Here is a 26,879-nt window from a genome sequence, read left to right on the forward strand (position 1 = left end):
AGCCTCGGCCCTTCGGATAAATAAATCCCCTCTCTGGCCCTGGAATCTGCATAATACCATGCTGCTCCGACTTTTCCCGTGAATGCCACTCACAGCTGCTGTTTACAATATTGCTTTCACACTCATTTTCTCCGAAGGATAGAACTATGAGCTAAACATTAGAAAAAGAAGAGAAAAGGAACAAACCTTACCAAACATGCCACTTATTCAAAGTACACGTTTTTACACTGATTTCACTATATTACATTTATTTTTACACATGTGGCAAAACAACTGTCAAGTCAGTATAGAGTCATTTACATAGTAAACTGATGTATAAAGAAATGAAAAGCCACACATTTACCGTTGTACGTTAGGCTATAGTCCCCTAACGTAAAGCCAGCGACCACATATGTACATGTCGCAAAATACACCAATAACGACAATGTACGGAACAAATTAAATAATTTAAAAACGTGAAATTAAACATTTTTATTCGCATACCGCCTTTTTACGTCATTATTAGAGTATATTTACATAATTAAACCGACGAAACACGTTGAAGTTGAAAAGCTATACATTTGGTCGTAGTCCCGAAATAAACACAAAGCTAGCTCCAACAATAAAAAATAAAAAAAAAATTAACAGAACCTACGACCGTTACACGAAAATAAGTCAAAGTATACTAAAAAGAGACGAAACGTGAGCATGTTTAGTAAAATAGTTTACCCCTGAGTTGGTGCTGCCGATAAGTAGCCGAACACCGCCATCTTGCGGTTGTACGTCGACCTATGATCACAGAGGCTCCACTCCAAGACGGTTGTCATGAGTAAATGAGTTCCTGATAAACGTCTTAAACTGTATATGTGGTTAAACAGTACATACAAATATAAAACAAAAAAAAATATAGGGTATTTGGTATGTGTGGCCCTGAAACCGCAAGCAAGTCAATAGGCGGCGCTGTTGCAACAGCTCAGGCTCCTGGAAATTGCAGGAACATAACATTTGATTGCCCCTAGCGACCGATCAACAAAACCTCTAAAAATGTCTTAATACTACAAATAACAGCAAGTTGTGTGTAGTTTCCGCGTATTTTCCGCATTATGACAACTCCACAGAGAAATGATGACAACTTCATGAAGTCTACGGAGGTATGTGAAAGCAAATCTGTGCACACTTCACAATTTGTTCATGATGAGTCAGCGGAAAATGTCATTAAAATACTGATTATAAACTACGATCTTTTATGTGTGAATCACATTTGTTGTTTGACATTCGCTTAATTATTTTAATTCTTCCCCAAACCAACAACTACTGTGGATGTGATATTTATTAAATAGCAGTTTTTTGTTTTGTTTTTTATTTGATCAAATTTCTAAAGCAATGTGTCAAATTTATATCTGATTAGTTATATATATATGAATAAATAAATAAATAATAATACAGTTTTAGCCACAATATAGGACATAATAAAACATTGTGGTTAATAATGCAGCTTATTTAACCATAAATGGCCTGTCCTTGAAAGTTTAACTAATTATTGTTAGTGATCTATAGGGCACATAATTTGGCAACACAACAGAGTCAGTTGTCAGTTTTCCTGTCCGAATTAATGCCCAAACTGTAAAAAAAAAAAAATGATGTACTCTATTTTGTTGTATATACAATTTTACATTTTATGTTTCAAAATCTCTCAGGAAACAAGCACTTTTCTGTCTGTATGTAACACTGTGCTTTTTTTCTTTTTCTCAAGCATATGGACAGTGTTCAAAGGTCAATGGACAAACTTCTAAACCTCTCCGCTGTGGATATGACTGAGACAGAAATTCTGCGTTCGAGGATGGATGAACAGTCAAGTCTGATCTGCATACTGAAACAGAGAGCAGATGAACTGCTTTGTCAATACCAAGCCTCGGAAAAAATGAACACAGAGCTGGAGGACAGAATAAATGTCAGCCAGAAAGAACTGGACACCAAGAGCAAGAGAGCAGAGTTATTAGAGATGAGATTCATGGATCTAGCTGCCAACAATCAATCAGTTATTGCATTCATGAATGAGTACAAAAATCACAACGCCCAGTTAAAGATGGAAAACAAACGGCTGCAGTCGGAAAACGACACACTTTTCTCCCAAAAAGTACAAGATGAAGAAGTGATTGTGCACAATCTGATGCAAGAAATGAAACTGCTGACAGAGAATTACACAAATAAAGAAAAAGAATATGGGTAAATTGATCTAATAGCGACATAAATCAGTCGTACTGGTGATTAAACAGAATTTGAACATATTTGGGTTTGGCACTGGTCCATTCATTATTTCATATTGACATCAAGCTGGTAATTCTGATGCTGCATTTTACGTTTATGTTTCAGAGAGAAATTAGCCGAATGCCAATCAAGACTCCTGGACGAAGCAACTCGGCATCAAGCCAAGGAGGCATCACTACTAGATCAAGTGCAGGACAGTGAGCAAAAGCAAAGACAAGCTGTAGGGATGAGCAAAGGTATGTAAACATTTCATCATTCCCTGAAGTGTTGCAAAATATAAGCACAGTTAAACTTGTAGCCTTCTTCAATATCAGACATGAAGCTGAAGCTTGAGAGGGCTGAAGAAAAGTTTGCTTTGAAGGAGACTGACATGAGAAACATCATTGCACACATTACAGAAGAGAAGGAAAAACTCTTGTCTCTGTCTATAGAAAGAGGGAGAGTGATACAGGTAATTAAATTTGTTCCATTTACTAAAACCCCAAATGAATCAGAGTATGTGTGCACATACAAACTGGTCTTAATACAGGAGAAGCAAGAGGAAATCCAGCAGCTGACGAGAAAATGGAAACAGAAAAAATCCCACTCTGAGCCGGATAATGGGTACAATTTGTATTGTAATTTATATCAACATTTGTATCACGTTTTCATTGCATTGCCGAGTATAACATGTCATGTTGGCCATTGTCCTTACCTCAGGTTTGGAGAAGCTGCTGACCTGGATGTCAAAGTGAAGTCGCTCCAGTGTGCTCTCCGTGAATCCAATACAAACTATGAGAAGCTTAAAAAGGTTTGTTGGAAATCGGCAGAACTGAAAGTTTACATTTCCTAATTCCCATGAAGACTTTAGGACAGATTCAACATGTTTTCCCCTCTAATTATTTTTGAAGGACTTTGAAGCCTTCAAAGGACACAGTGCCAACCTCCTAACCCGAGAGAGGGAGCTGAATAAGAAACTTCGCCAAATGATGAGCTAAACTGAAGAATTAAGTATGTGGATTGTCTTCTCATCAATGAAAGATTACAATTTTTTCTTTTTAAATTAACCTAGAGTATTGGTTACCACAGCACGAACAAGAAAACCAGGACCAAAAAAATAAATATCACAAAGTTATTTTATTATTTCATTTTCAGGGAAATGGAACAACAAAACATACTGTTCACCCTGTTTCTGTACAAACATCTATCCGATACAGATTTCTAACACTGCAGATAAATCACTTATGAATGCTCCTCTGCCAATTTCGCAGCCTTTTGAACGACTTCCTCAATGGCACCCACCATGTAGAAAGCTTGCTCTGGAAGGGCATCGTATTCACCTTCAAGAGAGAGACAGCAATGGCCATTACCATTAAGTGATTTTATTACCTTGGGAAATAGCTCACCATTGGCAAACCACATTACCTGCTAGAATGCTCTGGAAGCCTTTGATTGTCTCCTTAAGAGGCACCAACTTGCCCATGTGGCCAGTGAAGACCTCCGCTACCTGGAAGGGCTGTGACAGGAAACGCTGGATCTTGCGAGCGCGTGCGACCGTCAGCTTGTCTTCCTCAGACAATTCATCCATACCCAGGATGGCAATGATATCCTGCAATGACTTGTAATCCTAAAACAAAAAAGGTTTTTCATTTGAGTCTTTCAGTGCATTCAAAATATGCTGGCATCAAACACGAGGCTTACCTGAAGTATCTTCTGCACACCACGAGCAATATCGTAGTGTTCTCCCCCGACAATGTTGGGGTCCATGATACGGGAGGTGGAATCCAGGGGGTCCACAGCAGGATAGATACCAAGCTCAGCAATGGCACGGGACAGCACAGTGGTGGCATCCAAGTGAGCAAAAGTTGTGGCGGGGGCAGGGTCAGTTAGATCATCAGCAGGCACATAGATAGCCTGAAACACAATTGATTTTTCTCAGAGTAATACAGATTAAGCACAGCGGGCTGACATGTTTATTAGTCTCCGGTGTCTTCTCACCTGTACGGAGGTAATGGAGCCCTTCTTAGTGGTGGTAATTCTTTCCTGCATTGTACCCATATCAGTGGCCAAGGTGGGCTGGTAACCCACAGCAGAGGGGATACGACCCAACAGGGCAGACACCTGAAGACAAACAACTATTCAGACGCGGATATACAGTATAATGTTGATAAAAAAAAAAGGACTGTTTTGTTATAGACATCTGCAAATACAGGCAAAATCTGGAATTGTTAACCTCTGATCCAGCCTGGGTAAACCTAAAGATGTTGTCGATGAAGAGCAGCACGTCCTGTCCCTCCTGATCACGAAAGTATTCAGCAACAGACAGACCAGTAAGAGCAACCCTGGCGCGGGCACCTGGGGGCTCGTTCATCTGCCCGTACACCAGCGCCACCTGAGGACAAGGAGAATAAACACAGGATAGAGCTATATTAATCTGTATGATTAAAACATTTCCTGTCAAGATGATCCTGACCAAAATAATCACAATTTACATGATTGCCATAATTATAGAAATCTGTTTTAAGCTTTTCAAATGTCTCTCAAAACACTTAAAAAAAAAAGTTTACCTTACATTTAGTTAAGAAACTAAGTGTTTTTGAAGTGTAGATAAGAATCTTAAAACTCTTTAAATATTTTAAGGCAGAAAAGTACAATATTATACCTTTAAATAACTGGAAAGATGTTTGCTCCCCCTTGTGGCAGTTCATATGTTAATAGAATAATAAGTAACTCACAAGACCTATTAATGATTTTTCCTTTTCACAATGATCCTGATAATTGAAATTCCTCATAAGAGACTTACTACCATGTGCAATGTGTGATTAAATTGTATATTATCTTATCTTTGAAGTTGTTACCTTAGAGGTGTTGTCATTCAGGTTAATGACGCCAGACTCAATCATTTCATGATACAAGTCATTTCCTTCACGAGTTCGCTCTCCCACTCCGGCAAACACAGAGTAACCACCATGAGCTTTGGCAACGTTGTTGATCAGCTCCATAATTAACACAGTCTTGCCCACACCAGCGCCTCCAAAAAGACCTGAAGGGAACACGTGCACAATGATTAAATATCAGGGTAAGCACGATTAACAAACAAGAGCTGACAAAATAAAATATTCTAGCCTAGGCTATGATAAAAATGAATCTACCCACCAATCTTTCCACCCTTGGCATACGGTGCCAGCAGATCCACCACTTTGATGCCAGTGACCAGGATCTCCTGCTCCACGCTCATGTCCGTGAACTCAGGAGCTTCAGCATGAATAGGAGCAGTTCTGCACGACAGCAATGGCCACGATTAAATATGAAATTTATAGATTATCCCTCAAATCACCAAAACAGACAACTATTCAACATATTTGTGTGCATTTTTATATACAAAAAAGGCTTCTTAAATATGAAGATTTCTGGTTTACTTGCTCCATATAACAAAGGAATCATTAAAAACGGAATCAATTTGGTTTGTGCACAAAACAAGGTATTTCAGACCATCATAATTTCCAGGTTTCATAAACACTGATGAACATTTTTTAACGTTTTTTGATATTTTATGGACCAAACGATTACTCCATTGATCGTGAAAACGATCGACAGATTAATTGATAATGAAAATAATCGTTAGTTGCAGCTCTACTTGCTTAACTACAACTACTCACTGTTTGGTGCTAATCGGACCCCTCTCATCAATGGGTTCTCCAATGACATTCATGATCCTGCCCAAGGTCTCGGGGCCCACAGGAATTCTGATGGGGGCTCCTGTGTCCAGAACTTTCTGACCACGGACCAGGCCTTCTGTTCCGTCCATAGCAATTGTTCTGACTGTGTTTTCGCCTGGGAGGAACACACAAGGGGGTGTCAGTTAAAAGACAGCTTTTACAAGGTCACATCTCATCCAAACTGATTTTTATTTGTCTTCTACCCACTCACCCAGATGCTGTGCCACCTCCAGCACCAGCCGGCTCTCACGACCAGCCACCTCCAGGGCATTGAGAATGGGAGGCAGACCCTCGTCAAACTGGACGTCCACCACGGCACCAATCACTGCCACAATGCGGCCATTGGCAATTGCAGCCTGAGCAGCTGGGGCAGCATAAGCCCTGCCTGAAAGAACAAGGACAATGTCATTAATGTCTGACAACATATGAATTAAAATTGACTTGATAGAAGTAGCAGCAACTAGATTAGAAAAATCAAAACACTGAAGATGATCATTGATAGACTGGTGATTAGTTAATATCCTTTTTGACTTAAATATTCTAGGAGAAGGATACATACATAATATATCGACACACAGTGTGTTATTAAGTGCCTGTACTGAACTCCATGACATATTTCGTTTTCACTGAAAGGTTGACTTGTTTGACTTGTTCAAAGTTAGTGGGAAAGGTCATTGACTGTATGCCAAAGCATAGCTGCCTCTACAACATCTGAATGAAGAAACAATCATAGTAACAACCTACTATAACTGCGTGTGTTTTTTAGCTGTCTCTGGATTGAATAAATATTCACACTGATCGTAAATGAATGGCGAGATACTATATCATTTGTGAAGTTGAGGCCTGACCCCACTCAGCAGGCAGCAAGTCACAACACACACACACACGCCGCTAACAGTTTCCCTTCGTATAAAAATCACTTACTCGAATTAAGAGCCACATTGTTCGCTGCGATTGTCTTTAAGGCGTTAACACCGGGTTTAAACGCCTGCAGAGCCCCGCTGTAGCATCGTCCCACAGCACCCAACATGGTTAAGATGGCTGAAGGTGAACAGGGGATCCAAGAAGTGAAGAAGTGCAGCTAGCTAAAGGCTGATCTGAGCATGCGCGTTCTGTGTGGTTGTCTATCCCCCCCTCCGACCACACGGAGGCAGTGTTTTGTCAAAGCTTCACCTGTTGCATGACTATCAAGTCCCTGTTGTATCTTTTATTTGAATATTCACAAATATGCAATTAGAAAATTGGCATGGTACAGTAATAAAGAAAGAAAAAAAATAACATCAGGCAATAGATTAGTCTCAAAGTATAACAATAAGAGAGAGACTAGACAAAAAAGCTCCTCTACTAAATTGCAGTGTTTCATTGCATTCCCCTTTTCTGTATATTTGAGAGATGAAAAATAATTGCATAACTCTTTATAAAAGAGGTCTTGCTTTCATATATCAATTCTTATGTATGAAGAATTAACTGAGGATAATGATAGTGTTAAGTGCTGGTCGTGTGTTGGATCTTTCATATGTAAAATAATATTAAAGTTTCAATATGTTCAACAGATATATTGTACAGTTACAATGGCAATTAAATGCATTATCTAGTTTTAATTATCTGAATTGTGATAACAATTTGACATAACCTTCTACTTGATAGTTTAGAAAATTCCTAAGTATTTAAGTTAATGATGTACATACAAAGAGACAACCTGACATTATCCAGTTTGATACCTTGATAAATGCAGGAATTCCTCTCCTCTGCAATGACAAAGCCCAGAGGCGGCAAAGTCCCAAATCATGACGGTCCCTTCACCATTCTTCACTGCTGTGATGTGTTTTCATGTCGGTATGCACCATGTGCAGTGTTGCATGTTCTTTCAAAAAAATGTTTACTTTCATTTCATCAGTTCATCTAATATTTTCCAAGATCTCCTTTGCCAAACTTAAGGCCTCAGTGACATTTGTTTTTGAAAGTAGAGGCTTCCTCCTTGATATCCTGCCATGGACACCATGCTCAACCATGCACCATGGTTTGATATGACAATAAACAAATACATTAACCAGCTCCAATGATACATTTAGCCTTTAGCTGTTACCCTAGTGTTGCTTTTCACATTATTAAGCACCTACTTTGGAGTCATTTTACCTGTGTGTTGTCTTCTGGAGAGAGAAGCCAGTTTGTAACTTGTGGACAGAAGAATATCTAAACCCACTTACAAGATTATTTGTGCACTTTATTCAGTTTAAAGCAAATTAACAATCGTTGACCTGACGTTATCTGTGACCTCTTACCTATTAGACACAGTTCATATCAGCAGATGCTTCGTAATTGACAATACTCCAGGTTTGCAAACCCCTTCAGACTCCACCTGGCTTTTGTTAAAATCATTAGCCTCAGGGTTCACATTCTTTTTGCCAGCATTGTACATTGTGATGTTTTGAATGTTGTATGTATAGACAAGATTGTCTTTGTTCATTATTGCAACATATTGGAACAATGAAGATCCAACCGTATTTTAAGACTATTTAATTCCTAAAACTGAGAGGGTTTTACATAAATAATGAGTCCTACATCTAAAAAAAATCAAAAATGAAACACAAAATGTGTGTTAACTGTGTGTCCCTACAATTTAAACTGAAACATTCATGACTATTACAGGGACTTTAAATTGAAGTTGTACATAACAATAACTAGGATAGTGCAGTTGTACGAACAAGTTTGTCAATTACTCTGCAAATTGCTTCGTCACGATAATTCAGTTTGCTGATTGATGGAGTTAGTATGTACTTTACAGGTAATTGTCTTCATTTGTAGGTATTAACACAATGATGAACACGAACAAGAGCATTCAGTCAGGGATAAACGTACATGAAAGATATTTCACTTCTTTTAAATCTTGTTGTGCGATATAGGCACACTATAAGTGGCTGTCATTCATCATAAAACAAAGCGACAGGGTGAATTTTGCCCAGCGATCATTCACTGCAACATTCCTTTGTGTCAGAGAGTCTCCTTTAATTGCTTCTCGCCTGGAGCCTTGGAATACAAAGCCTCTTCACTGCAAGCACAGCGGGCTAAATGAATGCTCCTCGAATCCTCAGCCAGTCTGCACAGGATCAGCCCCATCTTTAAATCACACCAGGAGGCATATTCCTGAAAGGTCACCTTTACTGGTGAGTGGTCAGATGGTCATCTCTTAGGGCCTGAAAGGTGAACAACTTGCAGCTTTCACTGAGTTATTTTCTGTAAAATAAATTGCTCGTAGTGGAAGCCAATTTTATAAAAGAATAACTGAAGGCAAGGCAAGTTTATTTGTATTATTTGCACTATTTGCACTATTCATACACAGGGCAATGCAAAGTGCTTTTAAAAGACAAGAATTAATTGATAACTAAGATGATTATTTAAGAATGTAAAAAAAAGCTGCAGTAAATAATAATGTTTTCAGGCCTGATTTAAATGAGCTGTCCCTCTGAGCAGCCCACAGGAAGCCCATTCAGGAAGTTTGTTCCACAAGTGAGGAGCAGAATAACTGAATGCTGCTTCACTTTCTTTGATTCTGCATCTGGGAAACACAAAGTAAACCTGTTCCTGATGATTTTAGGGCTCTGGATGCTTCATAGGGAACTAATAAGTCTAGGATGTATTTTGGTCCAAGACCACTCAGTGCTTTGTAGACCAAGAGTAGAAACCAGTGTAGTGATCTGAGGACCAGTGTGATGTGGTCCAGTTTCCGGGTATTAGTCAGGACTCAGCATTCTGGACCAGGTGCAGCTGCCTGAAGGAAAGTAAAAAAAAAAAACTAACATAAACAGCACATACACTTGGTGTTTGAACTTAGTATACAGCTCTATCTGACCCTGCTTAGTTCATCTTACCAGTGTGGTAACTTTTTTTGTGCTGATTCTGAAGTTTTTCTAATTTATGCATTGCTGATAGCTTCCTTTGAATGGTATTACTCACTCATCCTTTGTTGACCTCAGTGATATTGGATGCCATGGATTAGTATAGTTAATTTTGTTGTGGAATGTTGTTATTATCCGCCCAACAGTATCCAACTGCCCCTTTTCTAGTGTCCCAGCAGTTGTCATGGCTTCTTTGTTCATCAAGAATGAATTTAGAAAATCTTGGACCTTTTGACCCCTTTTTCCAAGGTGGGGCTCATTCCAAAGTCCAGTGTGTAGACCAAAGGTGAGCAGGTCTTCGCCATTAAAGCCTCTAAATTTTAAAAGACCCTACCTGTGGAATTTATGCTGGCATAAATGCCTTTTTTTTATATCGCTGCTTTAAATAATGTTAATGTATTGAGGTTCACATTTTGTACAAGCCTTACTAACTTAGTTTTGTCTGCAAAATTATCTCTATGCAGTGCTCATATAGAAATTGAATAAAAATAAATGTGTAAATAACAGACAATGTTGCTTCACTCCTTGCAGCCCTCCCCTGCCCTGAGGACAGAGCTGGAGTCCTGGCAAAGCTGTATGGGATGTGGTCTGACAGTGTCTCCTTATAAAGGAGGAGTGAGCACCTCAGGATCTCTCGCTGTCTGCTCCCACAGAATGACTGACACTGCTGCAGCTGCTGCACAATTAATGAACTGACTGGAGCCCATCGTGCACCCTGATCCTCTGCTATTCCTTCTTTTCTTTTTTTGAGTCTACATTTTGGGCTGCACTGAAACCAAGTGACAGCAAAGGGAGGCTGTAATGTAAGTCTAAAATTAATTTCAGCAATCAAAATATCCTGTTGTAGTACTACTGAAAACTATTGTATTGATGCAGAATCTGCTGTGGAAAGTAACTTGACTGAAGTTTGCACTGTTGCTATATTTCTCCACAGTTTGGTAAAGGATGCTCCCTTTCTTTACATCAGTGCTGTTTGTCACAGCACTGACCAGTGTCTGGGCACAAGACTTTTATGAGGAGAGGAAAACTTACAAGAAATCCAGGGCCAAACCTCTGGCTGCAAATATCCATGATGGACAAGGTAAGAGAATAAATTCAATAATGAGAAATATGTAATACTTCCATTGTGCAAATATACAGAATGCTATAAAATATAAAACCTTTAAAATGGGCGGAAACAGGAATAAAAAGTTCTTCATTCTGTCCTGTCTGCACATAGCCATCATAGACGAGGATTGTAGCTTGGAGCTCTCCTTCCTGTTGGACAGCTCTGAGAGTGCAAAGGACAACCATGAGCAGGAGAAGCAGTTTGCTATGAACGTGGTGGACAGACTCCAAGGGGTTCAGCTGCAAAATGGGCGCAGCTTGAGCTTCCGGGTGGCTCTGCTGCAGTATAGCAGTCATGTCATCGTTGAGCAAACCTTCAAAGACTGGAGGGGCACTGAGAACTTCAAGACTCAGATAGCTCCCATTGTCTACATTGGGCATGGCACCTACACCACCTACGCTATCACCAACATGACCAAGATCTACCTGGAGGAGTCCAGACCTGCTAGTATCAAAGTGGCTGTGCTGCTTACAGATGGTGTTTCTCACCCAAGGAATCCAGACATTTTCTCTGCCGTGGCTGATGCCAAAAACCAGGGCATCAAGTTCTTCACTCTGGGCATCACCTGGGCAGCCATCGATCCAGCCAATGTAGCCCAGATGCGTCTACTCGCCAGCTCCCCCTCCTCCCACTATGTCCATAATTTACAGGAGCAGGACATAGTCCAAAGAATTGTGGCTAAGATTGTAAGTAAAAAAATACCATGTCTTTCAACAGAAAGCGTTAAGTGGAAAAGTGATGTATTTCTTTCGAAGATGTATCTATTCAGAGTTGACATATATATGCACGGGCTTGTTAAGGTATTCACGTAGAGATGGAATGATGACAATGCAGTAGAGGAACAAAAGAAAAACCATGTATGTGTCAGTTCTGGATTGAAGCTTTTCTCCAATACACTTTACACACAAAAGTATACTTTGTCTTAGTTTATCCTCTAGGATTTTCTTTAATAGTGGTCAAGATTTGTCTCTTAGAAAAGACTAACAAACGATATACCTTTCACATTCAAATCTACAATGAATGACTGATGATCTCTTTGCAACTGAAATAACCCGAGAAGGGTCCTGTCTTTATCTTGTTTTTGTTTTCTTTTTTTGCAGACTAGCTTGGCCGATGAAGGAGTAAGTATTGAGTTAATCTGACATCCAATACTGTGCAATTTAAGTGAAGGTGCCCACTTTGACTATATAGGATTACATTCATGACAGCTTAGCAAACATGTCTCTTTTTCTTGAAGTGCCCCCTGGCCCAGAGATGTGCTTGCGAGAAAGGGGAGAGGGGACCTAGTGGACCTGCGGTAAGTAGTTACCCTCAAACACCCACCGAAAAAAAAAAGGTTTTCCTTGAAGTGTCAGAGAGGATTGACAGGGCAAATTATCTCTCACAATCTGGTACAGAGAAATCTAAAATCATCCTGTATGGTATGTTGGATGGGGTAATAGTGCAGTTTTAAAGGATAATTTTTTGCCTTTTCTCTGTCAGTGTTGCTTTCAGGCATTTGCAGAAGCAAAGTTAAGTGTAAAGGTGATCCAGACACACATTCTAAAATCATAACCTATGGCAACAGGGAAAGAAGAAGAGACACTGTTGTTCCTTGAGCCATACAGTATGTTTGTTGCTACTGCGTGTGCCCAGCTATTAACTGTGCATTTCTCAAGTAACATGAGATGTCCCCCATGGAAACCAGAGACAACACCATTAAAGCTCTTGTCCCTATAAATCTGGGCCTTTGACAATTAAATATTTCACATACTGTACATTTATTTTGTGTCGTGCAAAGAAAATATGCCCACCATAGCAATACAGACCAGTGAATCAGAGAAGAACATAAATTACAACAAAAACAAATAAAAACGTGAAATAAAGATGTTGTATGAAGATCCTGATGTTTCTAGGATTTGCAAACTGACATTAAACTTAAAAGCCCATTCCATTCTGTCATCATCGGTGCACTAGAACATTTCATTCAGTATATGTGCTCTTAATTCATCATAATGAGGACAATTCTGAGGAAAGAATGACTCGTTCTTCACTTGACCTATTTTCATCCTGAACATTTTTAAATCTACCAGTTACCAGGGCAATGGAAAGAATTCCTGGTTTTTTTAGCTGAGCAACTACAGACATCTGACTTCTTGTTAAGTTTGCTATAACATAAGATTCAGCTAGTCAAGTGGTGGTGGTACAACAAGTACCAGGTTAGCGAGACAGGGTCACGGAATGAGTGGGTGCCAGATGTTGGACATAATTGTTGGTTGATGCTATACAAAGACAATGTCAGCCTTTTTATATACTCACAAGCACTTTCAGTCATCTAAAAATGTCCATTCAATCCCCTCTCCTTCTCAGACGGCACCCGTCAAATAAAGCTTTCCAGAGACTGAGCAGATAATCGTGTTGCTGACAGACAGCTGTGTGGTCATTCTCCAGGTGCTTTCTCCACAGAGAGATTCTTCAAATTTTTACACCAAGACAAAGAGTGTCACATAATTGGACTCATTAGTTTAATGGTCACAAAGTAGTGGTTTCTTCAACTGGCACACTCCATCCAGGTGCAGCTCAAGATGACCTCTGGGTTTGTGGACAAGACACCTCATGCCCAACAGCCAGCCCGTCTGTAAATCGACAAGCACAAGACACATTCAGACATTTTGTCCTTGTTTGTCTTTCTCAGACAATGGGCTTCCAGAGAAAGAATCTTGCATTTTGACTTTACAAACAAAAACATAGCAAATAACCTTTGATTTTCAGGTTACGGGTCATGAAATTGTGTAGTTGTCAGTAGTGATTTCAGTGCACTCTGGTCAGAGTATATTCCAATATTTTGTTTCATTCTCCAGGGGAAGAAAGGCCGCGCCGGAGATGATGGAGCCCCAGGGCTTAAAGGGCAAAAGGTGTGTCTTTTTAGATAGACTTGTGGACCATAATTTCTTTAACTAACAGGCCTTTTCAGGAATTTTGTAATCCTTTCTGTGATCCAGTTGTTTCAGTTGTGGGTCATCCAGGATCTGTGGCTCCTAAAACATAAAAAATTAAAGCGATCAAGCATAGTTAACAGTAGTTTAAATTATTTGGATATTTAAAATGATGTTTGTATTAATATACTGTCAATTGTGTATAGTTTTAATACTATATTTTGCAGTACATTATTCTGAACTTATTTATTCAAAACAATCTCTTTGTAGAATTGACATTCATTATTTGTTTATGGGCTTATACACAGATATATAAAGTGTCTTATTTTTTTCAGTCCATAGCATAACAATAAAAAAAACAATACAATTGTTTTTAGATTAAAATGTGGTTAAGAAATTAAAAAGAAATTCCCCCTCACTGTTGTTTTTCTTCCTAACCTTTTCATAACTAAAATATCTGACTGTAAGTCTCTCCAATGACTGGAACAAATTGATTTTGATTGATATAATGAATCTACATTATTCTGTCATATCAGGGTGAAGCAGGTTTGAGTGGACTGCCCGGACGAGAGGGTACTGAGGTAAATTAATCTTTTTGTTACAAAATATTTCTTTGTTTTTTGTTACATTCCTTTATTTACACATGTATCATTCATTCCATTTGCAGGGAAAACTGGGTCAAAGGGGGGATAAGGTATACCATTCAGATTCAGATTATAACGACAAGTAATTGATTTTGCATTTGACTTAATGTTGCACTTGTGATTTCTACACAGGGGGAGAGGGGTGAGTGTGGCACTCCAGGAATCAAAGGGGACAGGGTAAGACTGCACTGTTGACACTACTCATCTACAGAACCTCATGTTTTTAGTTTTTGATAGTATAGACTTTCTTTTCCCTTTTGTGATGTGCTCCAGGGTCTCGAGGGTCCAATTGGTGCAAGAGGACTTAGAGGCCTGCAGGTTAGTAATAATCCATGTCTTCATCCAGTTTGTTATCTGTAGAGTTTATTACTTTTGAATCTGTCATTGCTGTGGACCAATCAGCTGTTGAAATTACCCTGTATGAAAGTTAGGTCCTCACCATCGTTATTGTTATTTACCACCATAGAGATGTCTAGCAAAGGAGATCAAATAGATAAATCACTTTTAGTGTGTAACATTCACTGTTTCATAATGATAGTAAAAAAAAGTGATCATTAAGTTGGATACAGGATATAGTCTCTTTTCTATAAATAAGCTGTAATATCAGTAGAGAGCGCAGCACATGTAAGTGGACACTAGTGTGACTGGCAGCTAGTATCGTCCAATAGTTACATATATAGTATAGTATTGTATAGTTATATAATCACTCTATGGTTTCTATAGCAGCCTAGATGGACAAAACAGCCAGAAAGTGCAGACGTGTAGATATTTTCATTCACGAAGCAAAAGCTAGCAACACAAAAAACATGCTTTCTGGTATGCGTAGGCCACCATAGTTCCCAGACACGTTGCTTCTGTTTGTTATACCGCAGTCCGCCATTAGATGTCACTAATTATTACACACTGGACCTTTAAAAGTTGATAATTTTACTACTTTCTAAACATTTTTGTTCGAACATGGTGGTATACGAATGCACATGCGCGCACACACATGTTTTTGTACACCTGACCTAGTGAGGACACTCATAGACATAATGCATTCCCTAGCCTACCCTTCCTTACCATCACAGATAAATGCCTAAACCCTTAATTCTTACCTTAATCCTAACCAGATCTAAATCCATAATCCTTTGAATGTGCAAAAAAATTATCAGTTGTTTGGTCCTGAAAGATATACACAAGTACACACATCTAACTGCTGACTGTTGTTTCTCTGCCCAGGGTTTACCAGGACCACATGGAGACTTTGGACCAGAGGGTCCTCAGGGAAAGCAGGTCAGCCCCTCCTGGACAACTCTCACTCACTTCCTCAAGCACATCTGCTCTGACATTTACATTTCTTTTTATGAGTGGTTTAAACAAGCGGCTGAGGGGGTTTGAATCCCCAGTCTTGAGCACAGAGACTACAGTGTCAACATTTGGCATTGAGCCAAAGACCCCACTATCATTACTGTTATCCACCAATATAGGGATACACCAGTGAGCAAAAAAGGTGTCATTATATGTTCCCCTTATTGTCTGTAACCTGTTTCTAAATACAGACTAGAAATTGCCTTCAGCATTGTCAGCTTCTCCTAACACCGTGCAGTTAATGACATACATGGCTAGTCAATTTATGTTCAGTGCCTTGCCATGTGAGAACATGTAGGTGGTATTTGCAAAGAATAACACCATGCTTGGTGGTCTCTGTTAAAGGGTAACTCATTTGTATTACCTCCGCCTAAAAAGGATATGTTTCAGTGCTTTTTTTTGTCAAAAATGACTTAACAGATTTTCTTGAAAGTTGGTGGGAAACTGAGGGACAAGGAATAAACCATTTAAGTCATACAGGATACAGAACTTTCTTTCAGGTCCTGTATTGCTTCAAAAATTATTTTGGGGGGTGGTGAGCTTTACTCTCTTAATGTACAGTTGTTTATGTGTTCATCAGAAATGGACATTATATCTGTACAATGGCAGAATATGCTCTACAGCACTAGATACTCCACTTTCTTAGTTATATGGACTGTAGATCCTTATGCTGAAGTTTGCAATCAAATGATATAAAATTCAGTTAAAAGTGATACAAAAGGTTACATCTGGATTGTGATAGACAGCCAGTAATGTCAGTACTGTCAGTAATAGAGTGACTTTCTTGGTTGAGATGAAGGACTATGGCTGAGAGTAAGAAGAGACGATCTTTAAAAGATATCCCTAAAAAGAGAGGTTGACAGAAGCTTTTACTATTATGTTATGTACTGCAGTGTCTTTTCTCATCCATTTTACATTAGAATTAGATGGTTTATGCAGGTTTTGTAAACACATATTATACATTTTGTGTTTACAGGGTGAACGTGGCCCATCTGGTCCTCCAGGAATTCAGGGGGAAACTGGTGTTGGCCTTTCTGGACCAAAAGTAAGTAATGTAATAGATAGAATAGAATAGAATAGAATAGAATAGAATATACTTTATTAATCCCTTGCGGGAAATTCTTTCGTCACAGCGCTCCAGTGTACAAAGGTAACGAATGTTATAGCAGAAAACGAATCTTATAGCAGCAATTTTTTTTTGAAAATTACAAAGTTAAAACTATAAGAATAAGTAAGAATAAACCATCACGTTGTAAATAATTTATTGTACTGGTTGTGATGTCATAAATGTGGGTTTGCAGATATTAAACAAAGTCACTTTATCAATCTGCAGGGTGACATGGGGTTCCAGGGAAGACCAGGTCCTCCTGGTCCTCTAGGAATAGGTGAAACAGGACCTCCTGTAAGTTCATAAGCAACTGTTTTTGTGCCTGTTATGTACATATTGTGTGTGTGGGTAACTTATTGTACTTTGATTTTGGTCACAGGGACCTCAAGGACCACAAGGTGTTCAAGGGGAAAAAGGACCTCACGGTGAAGGATTACCTGGACCGAAGGTATTATTTGAAACCTGTCATCAGACAAAAAATCAAAACAGTATCATTATCTTCATCAAAGATAGAACATGCCACATTACTTCACTTAGATGCTCTATGGGGTAGACCAGCAAGAGACAAATGATAGTCTTGAAAGAAGCATAGAGCAATCAAAGACCCATCGATCATCTGCAATGATGATTCTGTGAGAGGGCCCTTCAGTGAGACATCTAACCCACAGTTAGTGGGTTAAATCAGGGCTTTGTAAGTTATAAAGAACCTTCTGGAAATGCAGCTGTAGCCTAAAGAAATCAGTATAAGTGAACTAGAACTTGAAAGGAAAAGGAAAACTACAAAAGAGCGGTGACAAATGTCCCAAAATAGAAGTGAATACATGCTTTATTTTTGTCCTTGGCTGCTTATCTTTAGGTTTATTTTGTTGAGCCATGAGTCTAGGACCAAAACGTTGCAACAATAAAATCATACTTGCAAGTTTAGACAATATGCGAGAGTCTCTTTTGCTACTTAATGATCCATGTTTTTTTCTTAACGTTATGATTGCACATAGCTGCTTAGTTTACAAAAAAAGATCAAAACCCACTTCCATAAATACACCAAGAAGCAGCTACTATATCCTTAAAGTATCCAGAGACATCACAGTCACGGTCTGACGTTTTCAGACAGTATATTTTAGTTTTGTTGTACGGAACAGAAGCATTCAGGAGTTCATGGCCTGCATCTGTCAAAACCAGATCTCACTCTGTTCCAACTCACTGACTGAGTTCAGGTGTTCATTCAAGCATTACTGCTTACTCTCTCACTCAAAGGGAGATAGGTCGGATTCAACCAAGGTGCTGCACATGACAAGGAACACTCGGGTCAATAGGACATGGCTCACAGTATAAACTATACATAGGGATCATTGTTGACAGCAGAAATGCAACCACACTGAATTAAGATTATAAACCTAAGTAACAGTTAAGTACATTTTGTTACTTCCCTGTCATTTTTTTACTGCAGGTTATGACAGAGCATGAGAGTAAATCTGACAATGGGAGCATAATTATGTGGTTGTCGAAGAAAATCTTCGTACACTTTTATTGGTTGAAGGAAGCGCCTGCAAAATGAGCACAGTGAAAATGTCCTCCAGCAAGTACACATCTGTTCAACCTGTGCCAGACTTCCTGACTGTCGTAAGGTTTATTTCTACCTCTTGTAAAAGGGGATCTGTCAGAGGTGATCAAGCTGTCTCAACTCCACTCACTCACTCTCTAGCTCAAAGGTCTGTATGTTTGCATTTCATGACACTTGTATGTTGCTCGTGGCTCAAACTGCTCCCATCAGCACCTCTTATTCACAGTAAAATGAAGGACGTAGAAAAACGGTGTCATTCCTTGAGCATTACATCATTCTGCATCATTCACAAGAAGCGAACAGGAGCAAACATGCTCCTTTTCCATAGTGTTTTGACTGAGAACAATGCAGATTTGGCTGTGACTCAGTCTCAAGTGGTTGTGATATAACTGACATACATGACCTCACAGGGAGATCGGGGGCTCCATGGGCCGAGGGGGCCGAGGGGACAGCAGGGTGCCGGAATCAAAGGAGAAAGGGTAAGTCATAAATCTATTGCAATTCATTGCAGCATGTACACAATATGGGGACTTATGTAATCCATAAATCAACCAAAATATCTACAGGCTCCTTAAAACACTCACCCATGATGGCGGAGTAGAGCCCTACATTAAATATGTATTTGGTTCATGTGGATGGTCAGAACACTGTGGCTCACCAGTGTATACATATATATATGTATATATACATATATATATATATATATATATATATATATATATATATGTATATATATATATACTTATATGTATATATGTAAGTAAGTGATAATGAGGTGACGGTCAGGTGAATTGGGAAAGATGGGAAACATCACTATTCTACTAATCAGTAAAGTACTAATGTATAAAAAATTACGGGTCTTTAGCAACTGGAGATTATCACTACACCGGTGGCTTTGGTGTCGCTTGAAGATCTTGATGTTAACTACTAAATACGTACAGTAGGAAACATACTTGTATTGACCTGTTCATGTTATTTTACCTTCAGGGAGATTTGGGGCCTCCAGGCCTTTCAGGTCCAACTGGACTACCGGGAGTGGGCATACAGGGAGAAAAGGTCAGCAGAATATTGTTGACTAAATGTTTTCTCTGTCATGATAATCCATAATTGCAATACCTCCTGCAGTGAAAGACTGTCATGTTTACTATTACACAGGGGGTTGAAGGTCCAAGAGGTCCACCAGGGGTCAGGGGAGTTCCAGGAGAGGGTTTACCTGGACATAAGGTTTGTTAAACACCTGTTAAATTAAAAGATTCAACATAAAGTAGGTGTGTAGGTCAGACAGAGCTGACATAGTCATTGCATTAAGATCTCATTTATAATGACTTTTGTTCTTTTGCAATTTATATTTATAGGGAGACCAAGGTTTACCAGGAGAGCAGGGAGCTCCAGGAGAGAGAGGCCTCGGTGAGCCTGGCGCAAAGGTAATCCAACCTGTCGCTTGAACTGAACAAGTCAGTTAAATAGTGGTCTGTATTATTAGTGCTCTTGTATTAAATCCATCAACATCTATTGTAATGTTATAGGGAGAGCATGGAGCAGGTGGTTTGGGGGGGCTGCCTGGTCTTCCAGGAGAGGATGGAGCTCCAGGGCAGAAGGTACAGTACATTATGACGATTCTGTGGACATTTTTGTTCCATTCTATGCCTTAATTCACTTTGTCCAGAGACTTACATTTATTATTTCCAGAACTCTTTGTCACAGCTTTCTATATCTCATCTGTCTTTCCTCTCTTTAGGGTGAGCCTGGTTTATCTGGTTCAAGAGGTCCTGACGGACAACCAGGAATTGGCGTTCAAGGGGAGAAGGTATCCTTTTAGAATATACCATTTACTGTATCTTTATGGAGTTTATGTTTTTTTAACTGTCTAACTGATGATTTGTGACTGTGCGTCTGCTCAGGGTGACCAAGGGATAAGGGGCATCCGTGGGTTACATGGGCCTCCAGGGATTTCAGGACCCTCAGGTCCAAAGGTAAGAGTAAATAATAATTTAGAATTAGAAACAGACCCTGTTCCTGGATGCTTTCCAGTTTACTTAATAAGTCACAATAGAGCCATAGTTCTCGTTAGGTTCTTGACAGCTGTAGAACTGTGAAAATAAGTCTCTTGTCAATTCTCTCTTGTTAGGGAGAACGTGGGATACCAGGGCATCAAGGCATGCCGGGGCCAACAGGACGGTCTATTACAGGTCCTAAGGTAAAAATAATATAAAACAATTATCTATTTTGGCAGGTAGACTAGGTGCACAAAGCCATAAAAACTGTCAGATTGTGTTAGATGCAATGTGTTGTAACAAAACACCATTGCTATACTGTACTAAGGACTGTGAATTCACTTTCCTGTCTTTCCTGTCCAGGGTGATGTGGGTCCCTCTGGGCCTCCTGGTCTTGTTGGGGAAACAGGCCACGGACTACCTGGTCCAAAGGTAAATGCTGACAAATAAAAACAAATACTCTGTGTTTTTAAAACTGTAAAATATATGTACATTTTATGTATACACGAGGCATATCATGTTGACGGTTATCATCAATACATTTTGTTAAACCAGGGCGATCGTGGTCAACCAGGTTTACCGGGTCCACATGGTCAAAAAGGAGAAGACAGTCCTGGCCCTGTGGTTTGTATAACCAACTAAAAAAAATTATATCCTTTAAATAAGATCATGTGGAAGGTGGCGTATGAATTCATTTACGCATTACTTTCAGGGTCCTCCGGGCTTACCAGGCTTGTCGGGAGAACCAGGCCCTGAAGGAATAGGAATCCCCGGCCCCAAGGTTTTTTCTTTTAGCTGTTTGCTAGTTTATTTGTGTGGTTGTGTATGTTTTTGCAAAGTGTTTCTCATAGTCCTTTGGTGATAACCTGTTTGTTCCAGGGTGACATTGGCTTTAGAGGATTGCCAGGTCTGCCCGGACCAACTGGAGAAGGCATACAAGGACCACCAGTAAGAACATTTTTCGAACATTACCACATAGATTGATTTTGAAATACAATGAATAGTAATATCTTAATCACTAATAAATTTAACTAATTGACATTTGTTCAAAGGGTAATGTCGGGCGACCAGGACCTTCTGGACCAACTGGTCCTCCAGGAGAAGGTATTCAAGGCCCAAAGGTAAATGTCCCCATTTTGTGGAAATGCTGCTTTTGCAACACTTTTGCCACATTGTTCCTAATCAGAATTCATTCACATGTATTTGAACTTGCTGTGGGACAAATCGTAACAACAATTTATGATCTAAAGCAAAGTCTATTTTCAGGGAGACTCTGGATCTCAAGGTATGACCGGGCCTAGAGGGCCTCAAGGACATGGACTTTCAGGCCCTAAGGTGAGACAATGAAAATGAACTTTCAAATAAATATATTACTGATGTGTGATTCACTGGTTTCTAAACACCTGGTGACACTCTTTTTTCCTTGTTACAGGGCGATCGTGGATCACAGGGAGAGAGAGGAACGAAAGGATCAAAAGGAGACCTGGGAGATCATGGACTTACTGGTGAAGGAGTAAGTAAAAAAATATGTTATCATCCACATCCTCACATCAGTAATAAACCTGCAATGTCAGATTTATGTGCTGTAGTTTTTATTACCTTGCTAACTGCATTAATTATAGTCATTATTCATAAATGTTGCTTTGTTGTTTCATACAGTAATTATACATTTTCACTATTACAATCACAACCATCGTCTTCATTACCTAATTATGGTAATTTTAAAACATTTTATTTTATTCTATGGAACTCCTGTGAGTCTGCAATAAAGAATTAAATTACTATGACTATCATTTTAGACTGAGACAGAAGTGCATAATCTTACCCTAACCCTACACACAAAGAGTGATCATTTTCTTAAATCTTTAAGGGGAGACCAGGAACTAAAGGAGAACCAGGCCTCACAGTAAGTTAGTTAGTTCTAGTCATGATGTTTGAACATTTAAAGGAGTGTGATTTTATACTAATGTAAACATGTCATTTTCAGAGAGAGGACGTTATTAAGATGATCAAAGAAATCTGTGGTAAGAGCTTTCGTTAAACGTCAACTGATTTAGTCATATGCTGCTCTGTCTTTCCTTTTAAGAAAAGACAGAGCAGTTTAAGACCACACTAAAATGTCTTAAAGGTCCTGTGTGTAACATTTAGAAAGGTTTATTGGTAGAAATTGAATACACTACCTATAAGGATGTTTGAATAAGTGTAAGCCTTTTATACAGCATGTACTGTAGGCGAGGGTCTTGCTTTATAGAGGCTGTAATCTTGTGAGTTGCGGGTGTTTTGTTATTTTGAAGCAGAGGCTTACTACACAAATGAAAAACAACAGCTCTGCCCACATAAACCTGTAGTGCTGCAACGATTATTCAATTAATCAATTATTAATCAAGAACTAAATTAATCGTCAACTATTTTGATCATCGGTCTGAGAAATCAGTAAAGCTGAAGCATTCTGGTTGGTGGACAAAACAAGACATTTGAGAACATAATCATTACCAAGTTTAGTGACTGATCCATTTTTTTTAACATTTTCTGACATTTTACGGACCAAATGAGTACTCGATTAGTCGAGAAAGTGATTGACAGATTAATCGATTATAAAAATAATCGATAGTTGTAGCACTAGTCTGATTCATACAAATGAGAGGGTGGGAGAGTGAAGAGAGTTATGAAAGAGTATTTACATCCTTTCTTGGATGTGAAGGCGACTGTAGTCTGATGTGTTTGGTAAAGGGACGGGTGAGTGTTCTCCATTTGTGGCTTTCTGCAGTCTCACCATTAACTACTTGATGTATGTCCACCAATATTAAGCATAACATAAAATGCTAAATGACCTCATTGTAAGCATGTGAACATGCGAACAACATTTAGCTTAAAGCATCCTGTGCCTGTATGAACACATCCTTACAGAATGTGAGTTCAGTTTTTACAAAAATGCTTGTTATACTCATGTACACTTGTGTTTTCAGGATGTGGCATCAAGTGCAAGGAAAGGCCCATGGAACTTGTGTTTGTCATCGACAGCTCAGAGAGTGTTGGCCCCGAAAACTTTGAAATCATCAAAGACTTTGTCTCGCGGCTGGTGGACCGGACCACAGTCGGTCGAAATGCCACTCGAATCGGACTGGTCCTCTACAGTCTGGACGTCCATTTAGAGTTCAACTTGGCTCGCTATTTCAACAAGCAGGATGTCAAGCAGGCAGTCAGAAAAATACTTTACATGGGTGAGGGCACCTACACCGGCACCGCCATCAGGAAAGCCACCCAGGAGGCTTTCTACAGTGCTCGGCCCGGGGTCAGAAAAGTCGCCATCGTCATCACCGATGGTCAGACTGACAAGCGGGAGCCTGTCAAGCTCGACATCGCTGTGAGGGAGGCTCACGCTGCCAACATCGAGATGTACGCCCTGGGCATTGTCAATTCGTCTGATCCTACGCAGACCGAGTTCCTGCAAGAGCTTAACCTCATTGCCTCTGAGCCTGACAGTGAACACATGTACCTTATTGATGACTTCAACACACTACCAGGTGATAATCAGTTGATCTAAATGTCTTATACTGAAATATACATACTTTAAAGTGATAAAAATGAGCTGATCACTTTTTTTCTTTATTTTCGACAGCACTGGAGTCTCAGCTCATCAATCAGTTCTGCGAGGATGAAAATGGTGCAATATTTTACAATCACCTCACTAATGGACACTGGAATGGCCATAATGGGCACGGTCATGGTATTAATGGAAACAATGGACATGGCAAGAACACCAATGGATATAATGGCAATAGTGAAAATGGTTATGTCTATGAAAAAAATGGACACGTGAACACCAGAATCAATCACGATTATCAGGAGGAGATTCAACTTCAGAGACGCACCAACAGCCGAGGCCGTGGAGACACTTTCACACTGCCTATCAGTGCTGATACTCTACCAATTCAGGTCTTTGCTTAAAACATTTCTGTGTTTGTTGTTTGTTTTATTTGTTCTGATGGTTCAAAGATTTTTGATCTTGTCTTACTCTAGGATGTGGAAGAAGATGACGAAGGTGAGGATTTAGACATCAGAGTCCACATGCGTGGCGGTGGCATCCTGGCTGTCGTTAACAAAACAAAAATATTATTGCCTGAGAGAGAAAGCTCCGTCTCCAATAAGACAGTCGTACCGTCTTCCTCTTCATCATCTTCATCCACGTCGGCTACATCGTCATCAATACTGGGTGCAGTTTCATCATTTAACTCTAATCGGTTGCAGCCAGCAGTGGTGACTAAAGTCCTGTCTGAAGGTTAGTGCTGAAATACCACACTGTTGATTCTTTTTAAGATTCATTTAAAGGCATCAGTTATGTTGTTAGTTACTGATGTCGCAACATTCTACAGCAGCATAAATGGCAACCTCCAAAATTACCATAAAATTGAATGGAATTCTAATGGACATTATAATTTTATGGCAGGATGCTTTATTACAGAACCATCGTGTGAGGCTGCATCAATGCAGCACAATGCTAAATATGAATATAAATATTCTTTGAGAAAGGTATATATCTCACACACCATTTCTCCTTCAGAATCCGTTCTTCTTGAGCCCCGCTGTGACCTCACCCTGGACCAAGGCCTCTGCCGAGACTACAATATCCGCTGGTACTATGACAAGCAGGCAAATTCCTGTGCACAGTTTTGGTATGGAAGCTGTGGTGGAAATGACAACCGATTTGAAACAGAAGACGAGTGCAAGAAGGCTTGTGTTCTATTAAGAACAGGTGACTTTTTAAAAATTCTTCACAGAAAATAACATTTTGTCTTATTGTTCTTATTTGTTTACTGATTCTTCTTTTTTTTTTATCTCCAGCTGGGTGAAATAGAAGAGGTGGAACATCTATTTCTATTCTACATTCTGCATTTTTTTCCAATGTGATGCATTCTGTCACTTGTGTTCAGGACATTTTGTGGACTTTTAGAAAAAAAATCATGACACGTTTTAATCCAGACTATTTTCCTCAAAGAAATAGTACTGCACTTGAGGTTAAAAGTAACAACTTCAGGGAATTTACTACTGTTAAAAATTGATCTATAGACAATTTACTGTACATATTTGATCCATAAGCTTTTCATACACACTGAATATATTCCCATTGAGACAGCAAATGTGTAACATTTGTTCACATTGTGTTTAAATTCATTTCTGAAATATGCTCTGAGTATTTTTGTCTCCCTGTTGTTTTTGTTTTTGTTACTTTGTTTCCATTCATGTTATATCTGGCAGCTGTCTGTGTCTGCGTCATTTCCTTTTTTTATGAAGACTGAAGCATTCTGCAAACAATCAATTTAAGGTCCATTGTATAACACCTGGGAGGGTTTATTGGCAAAAATTGAGCAAACTACTATCAGTATTTTTGTACAAGTATAAAGATTACTTTAAAATAAAAAGCCTCAGAATACGCCTTTTATATATCCTTTAGCAAAGGTCTTGGTTAATAGAGGCCGTCATCTTGCACTGCCATGTTTCTACAGCAGCTTGAACACACTAACCAGCCACTGCTTTGAAGCTGAAGATTATGACAAGAACCTCAATCTGCGAAGTATGCGAAGGCCACCGTAGTTTCCTAAAGCCCTCACTCACACACTGGGAAAGTGAGGGGTGAATGTAGGATTTACTATTTTTTGCAATCCAAAATTGTATCGGACCTGCATAAATTTAGTCATCCCCCCATTTCTCCTGGATTACGCACAGACTGTAAGCATGCTTCCTGATTCATAACATTTTCCAGTCCAATTTGTGCACAAAAGACAATGAAGATGATAGAAATTCCATCGGTACCAAAACATGTACAAGGAAGGACAAATGAAAATGATTTCCTAGTTAGAACTTGTCGCTACTGTTACTGAATTTGAGATTGAGAATACTTGTGTAGAACGGTCGACTGATGCAGACCTTTATTAAGTATGAACAGAACCACAGGCTTGAGTGTGCATGCAGAAATGTGAATGTACTCTGTGGAAGGTGATGACCCCGGCCTTCATTCTTACACTGGATCGTTAAAGGGCCGTCAGGCTGCATGTGTGTACATCAGAATAATGTTTGGTTATAATAAAACATAAAGTAATACTGGTTGGATATATTGTATGTGTTTGTAAAGTGAAGTAACAGAGGACAGTCGCTTAGTGGCATAAATGTTTTCTAGGTCTTTAGTTTTAGATTAGTTTTTTTAAGTACTGTCATTATTAATACATTTGTAGCAAAAAGAAATGTTAATATAGAGAAAACCTTGAAATATTATTACTAAAACTATAATTAGGAAACCTATTTGATTTAATCATTTGCAACAAATTCATCTAGTCCTGACGAGAATGATAAAACATCTGAT

General features: G+C 39.2%; 3 protein-coding genes across 4 annotated transcripts; 2 read left to right on the forward strand and 1 right to left on the reverse strand.

Moving 5' to 3' along the window:
* The first annotated feature begins 1,004 nt into the window (after nucleotides 1-1,004).
* On the forward strand, nucleotides 1,005-3,231 carry zgc:172182 (coiled-coil domain-containing protein 89). 2 transcript variants are annotated; one of them, XM_058622879.1, is made up of 7 exons: nucleotides 1,005-1,130; nucleotides 1,733-2,205; nucleotides 2,353-2,483; nucleotides 2,562-2,698; nucleotides 2,777-2,850; nucleotides 2,947-3,037; nucleotides 3,138-3,231. In XM_058622879.1, the coding sequence occupies exons 1-7, from the start codon at nucleotides 1,083-1,085 to the stop codon at nucleotides 3,222-3,224; spliced, it is 1,041 nt and encodes a 346-aa protein (XP_058478862.1). In that variant the 5' UTR covers nucleotides 1,005-1,082; the 3' UTR covers nucleotides 3,225-3,231. The 2 variants fall into 2 exon arrangements, with proteins under 2 accessions (XP_058478862.1, XP_058478861.1); XM_058622878.1 differs by having other exon boundaries at nucleotides 2,562-2,850.
* Nucleotides 3,232-3,417: 186 nt separating this feature from the next.
* Nucleotides 3,418-7,029, reverse strand: LOC131455638 (ATP synthase subunit beta, mitochondrial-like). Its single transcript, XM_058623427.1, has 10 exons — nucleotides 6,870-7,029; nucleotides 6,157-6,330; nucleotides 5,886-6,060; nucleotides 5,383-5,504; nucleotides 5,085-5,269; nucleotides 4,460-4,618; nucleotides 4,225-4,347; nucleotides 3,928-4,140; nucleotides 3,652-3,853; nucleotides 3,418-3,566 (listed from the first exon to the last, which is right to left on the reverse strand). Exons 1-10 carry the CDS (start codon nucleotides 6,973-6,975, stop codon nucleotides 3,469-3,471), a joined length of 1,557 nt encoding a protein of 518 aa, XP_058479410.1. The 5' UTR covers nucleotides 6,976-7,029; the 3' UTR covers nucleotides 3,418-3,468.
* A 3,431-nt stretch (nucleotides 7,030-10,460) lies between these two features.
* Nucleotides 10,461-26,623, forward strand: col28a2a (collagen, type XXVIII, alpha 2a). The gene is made up of 36 exons (XM_058623028.1): nucleotides 10,461-10,644; nucleotides 10,776-10,922; nucleotides 11,061-11,635; nucleotides 12,050-12,070; nucleotides 12,187-12,246; nucleotides 13,790-13,843; nucleotides 14,401-14,445; nucleotides 14,532-14,558; nucleotides 14,641-14,685; nucleotides 14,782-14,826; nucleotides 15,730-15,783; nucleotides 16,835-16,903; nucleotides 17,192-17,260; nucleotides 17,346-17,414; nucleotides 18,938-19,006; nucleotides 19,515-19,583; nucleotides 19,683-19,751; nucleotides 19,883-19,951; nucleotides 20,054-20,125; nucleotides 20,266-20,334; nucleotides 20,429-20,500; nucleotides 20,656-20,724; nucleotides 20,885-20,953; nucleotides 21,077-21,145; nucleotides 21,234-21,302; nucleotides 21,401-21,469; nucleotides 21,574-21,642; nucleotides 21,788-21,856; nucleotides 21,954-22,034; nucleotides 22,392-22,427; nucleotides 22,509-22,545; nucleotides 23,488-24,045; nucleotides 24,141-24,457; nucleotides 24,542-24,800; nucleotides 25,083-25,274; nucleotides 25,364-26,623. Exons 2-36 carry the CDS (start codon nucleotides 10,787-10,789, stop codon nucleotides 25,369-25,371), a joined length of 3,729 nt encoding a protein of 1,242 aa, XP_058479011.1. The 5' UTR covers nucleotides 10,461-10,644; nucleotides 10,776-10,786; the 3' UTR covers nucleotides 25,372-26,623.
* Nucleotides 26,624-26,879: the final 256 nt, after the last annotated feature.

This window comes from Solea solea, chromosome 2, assembly GCF_958295425.1.
Source record: "Solea solea chromosome 2, fSolSol10.1, whole genome shotgun sequence".
Classification (NCBI taxonomy): Eukaryota; Metazoa; Chordata; class Actinopteri; order Pleuronectiformes; family Soleidae; genus Solea; species Solea solea.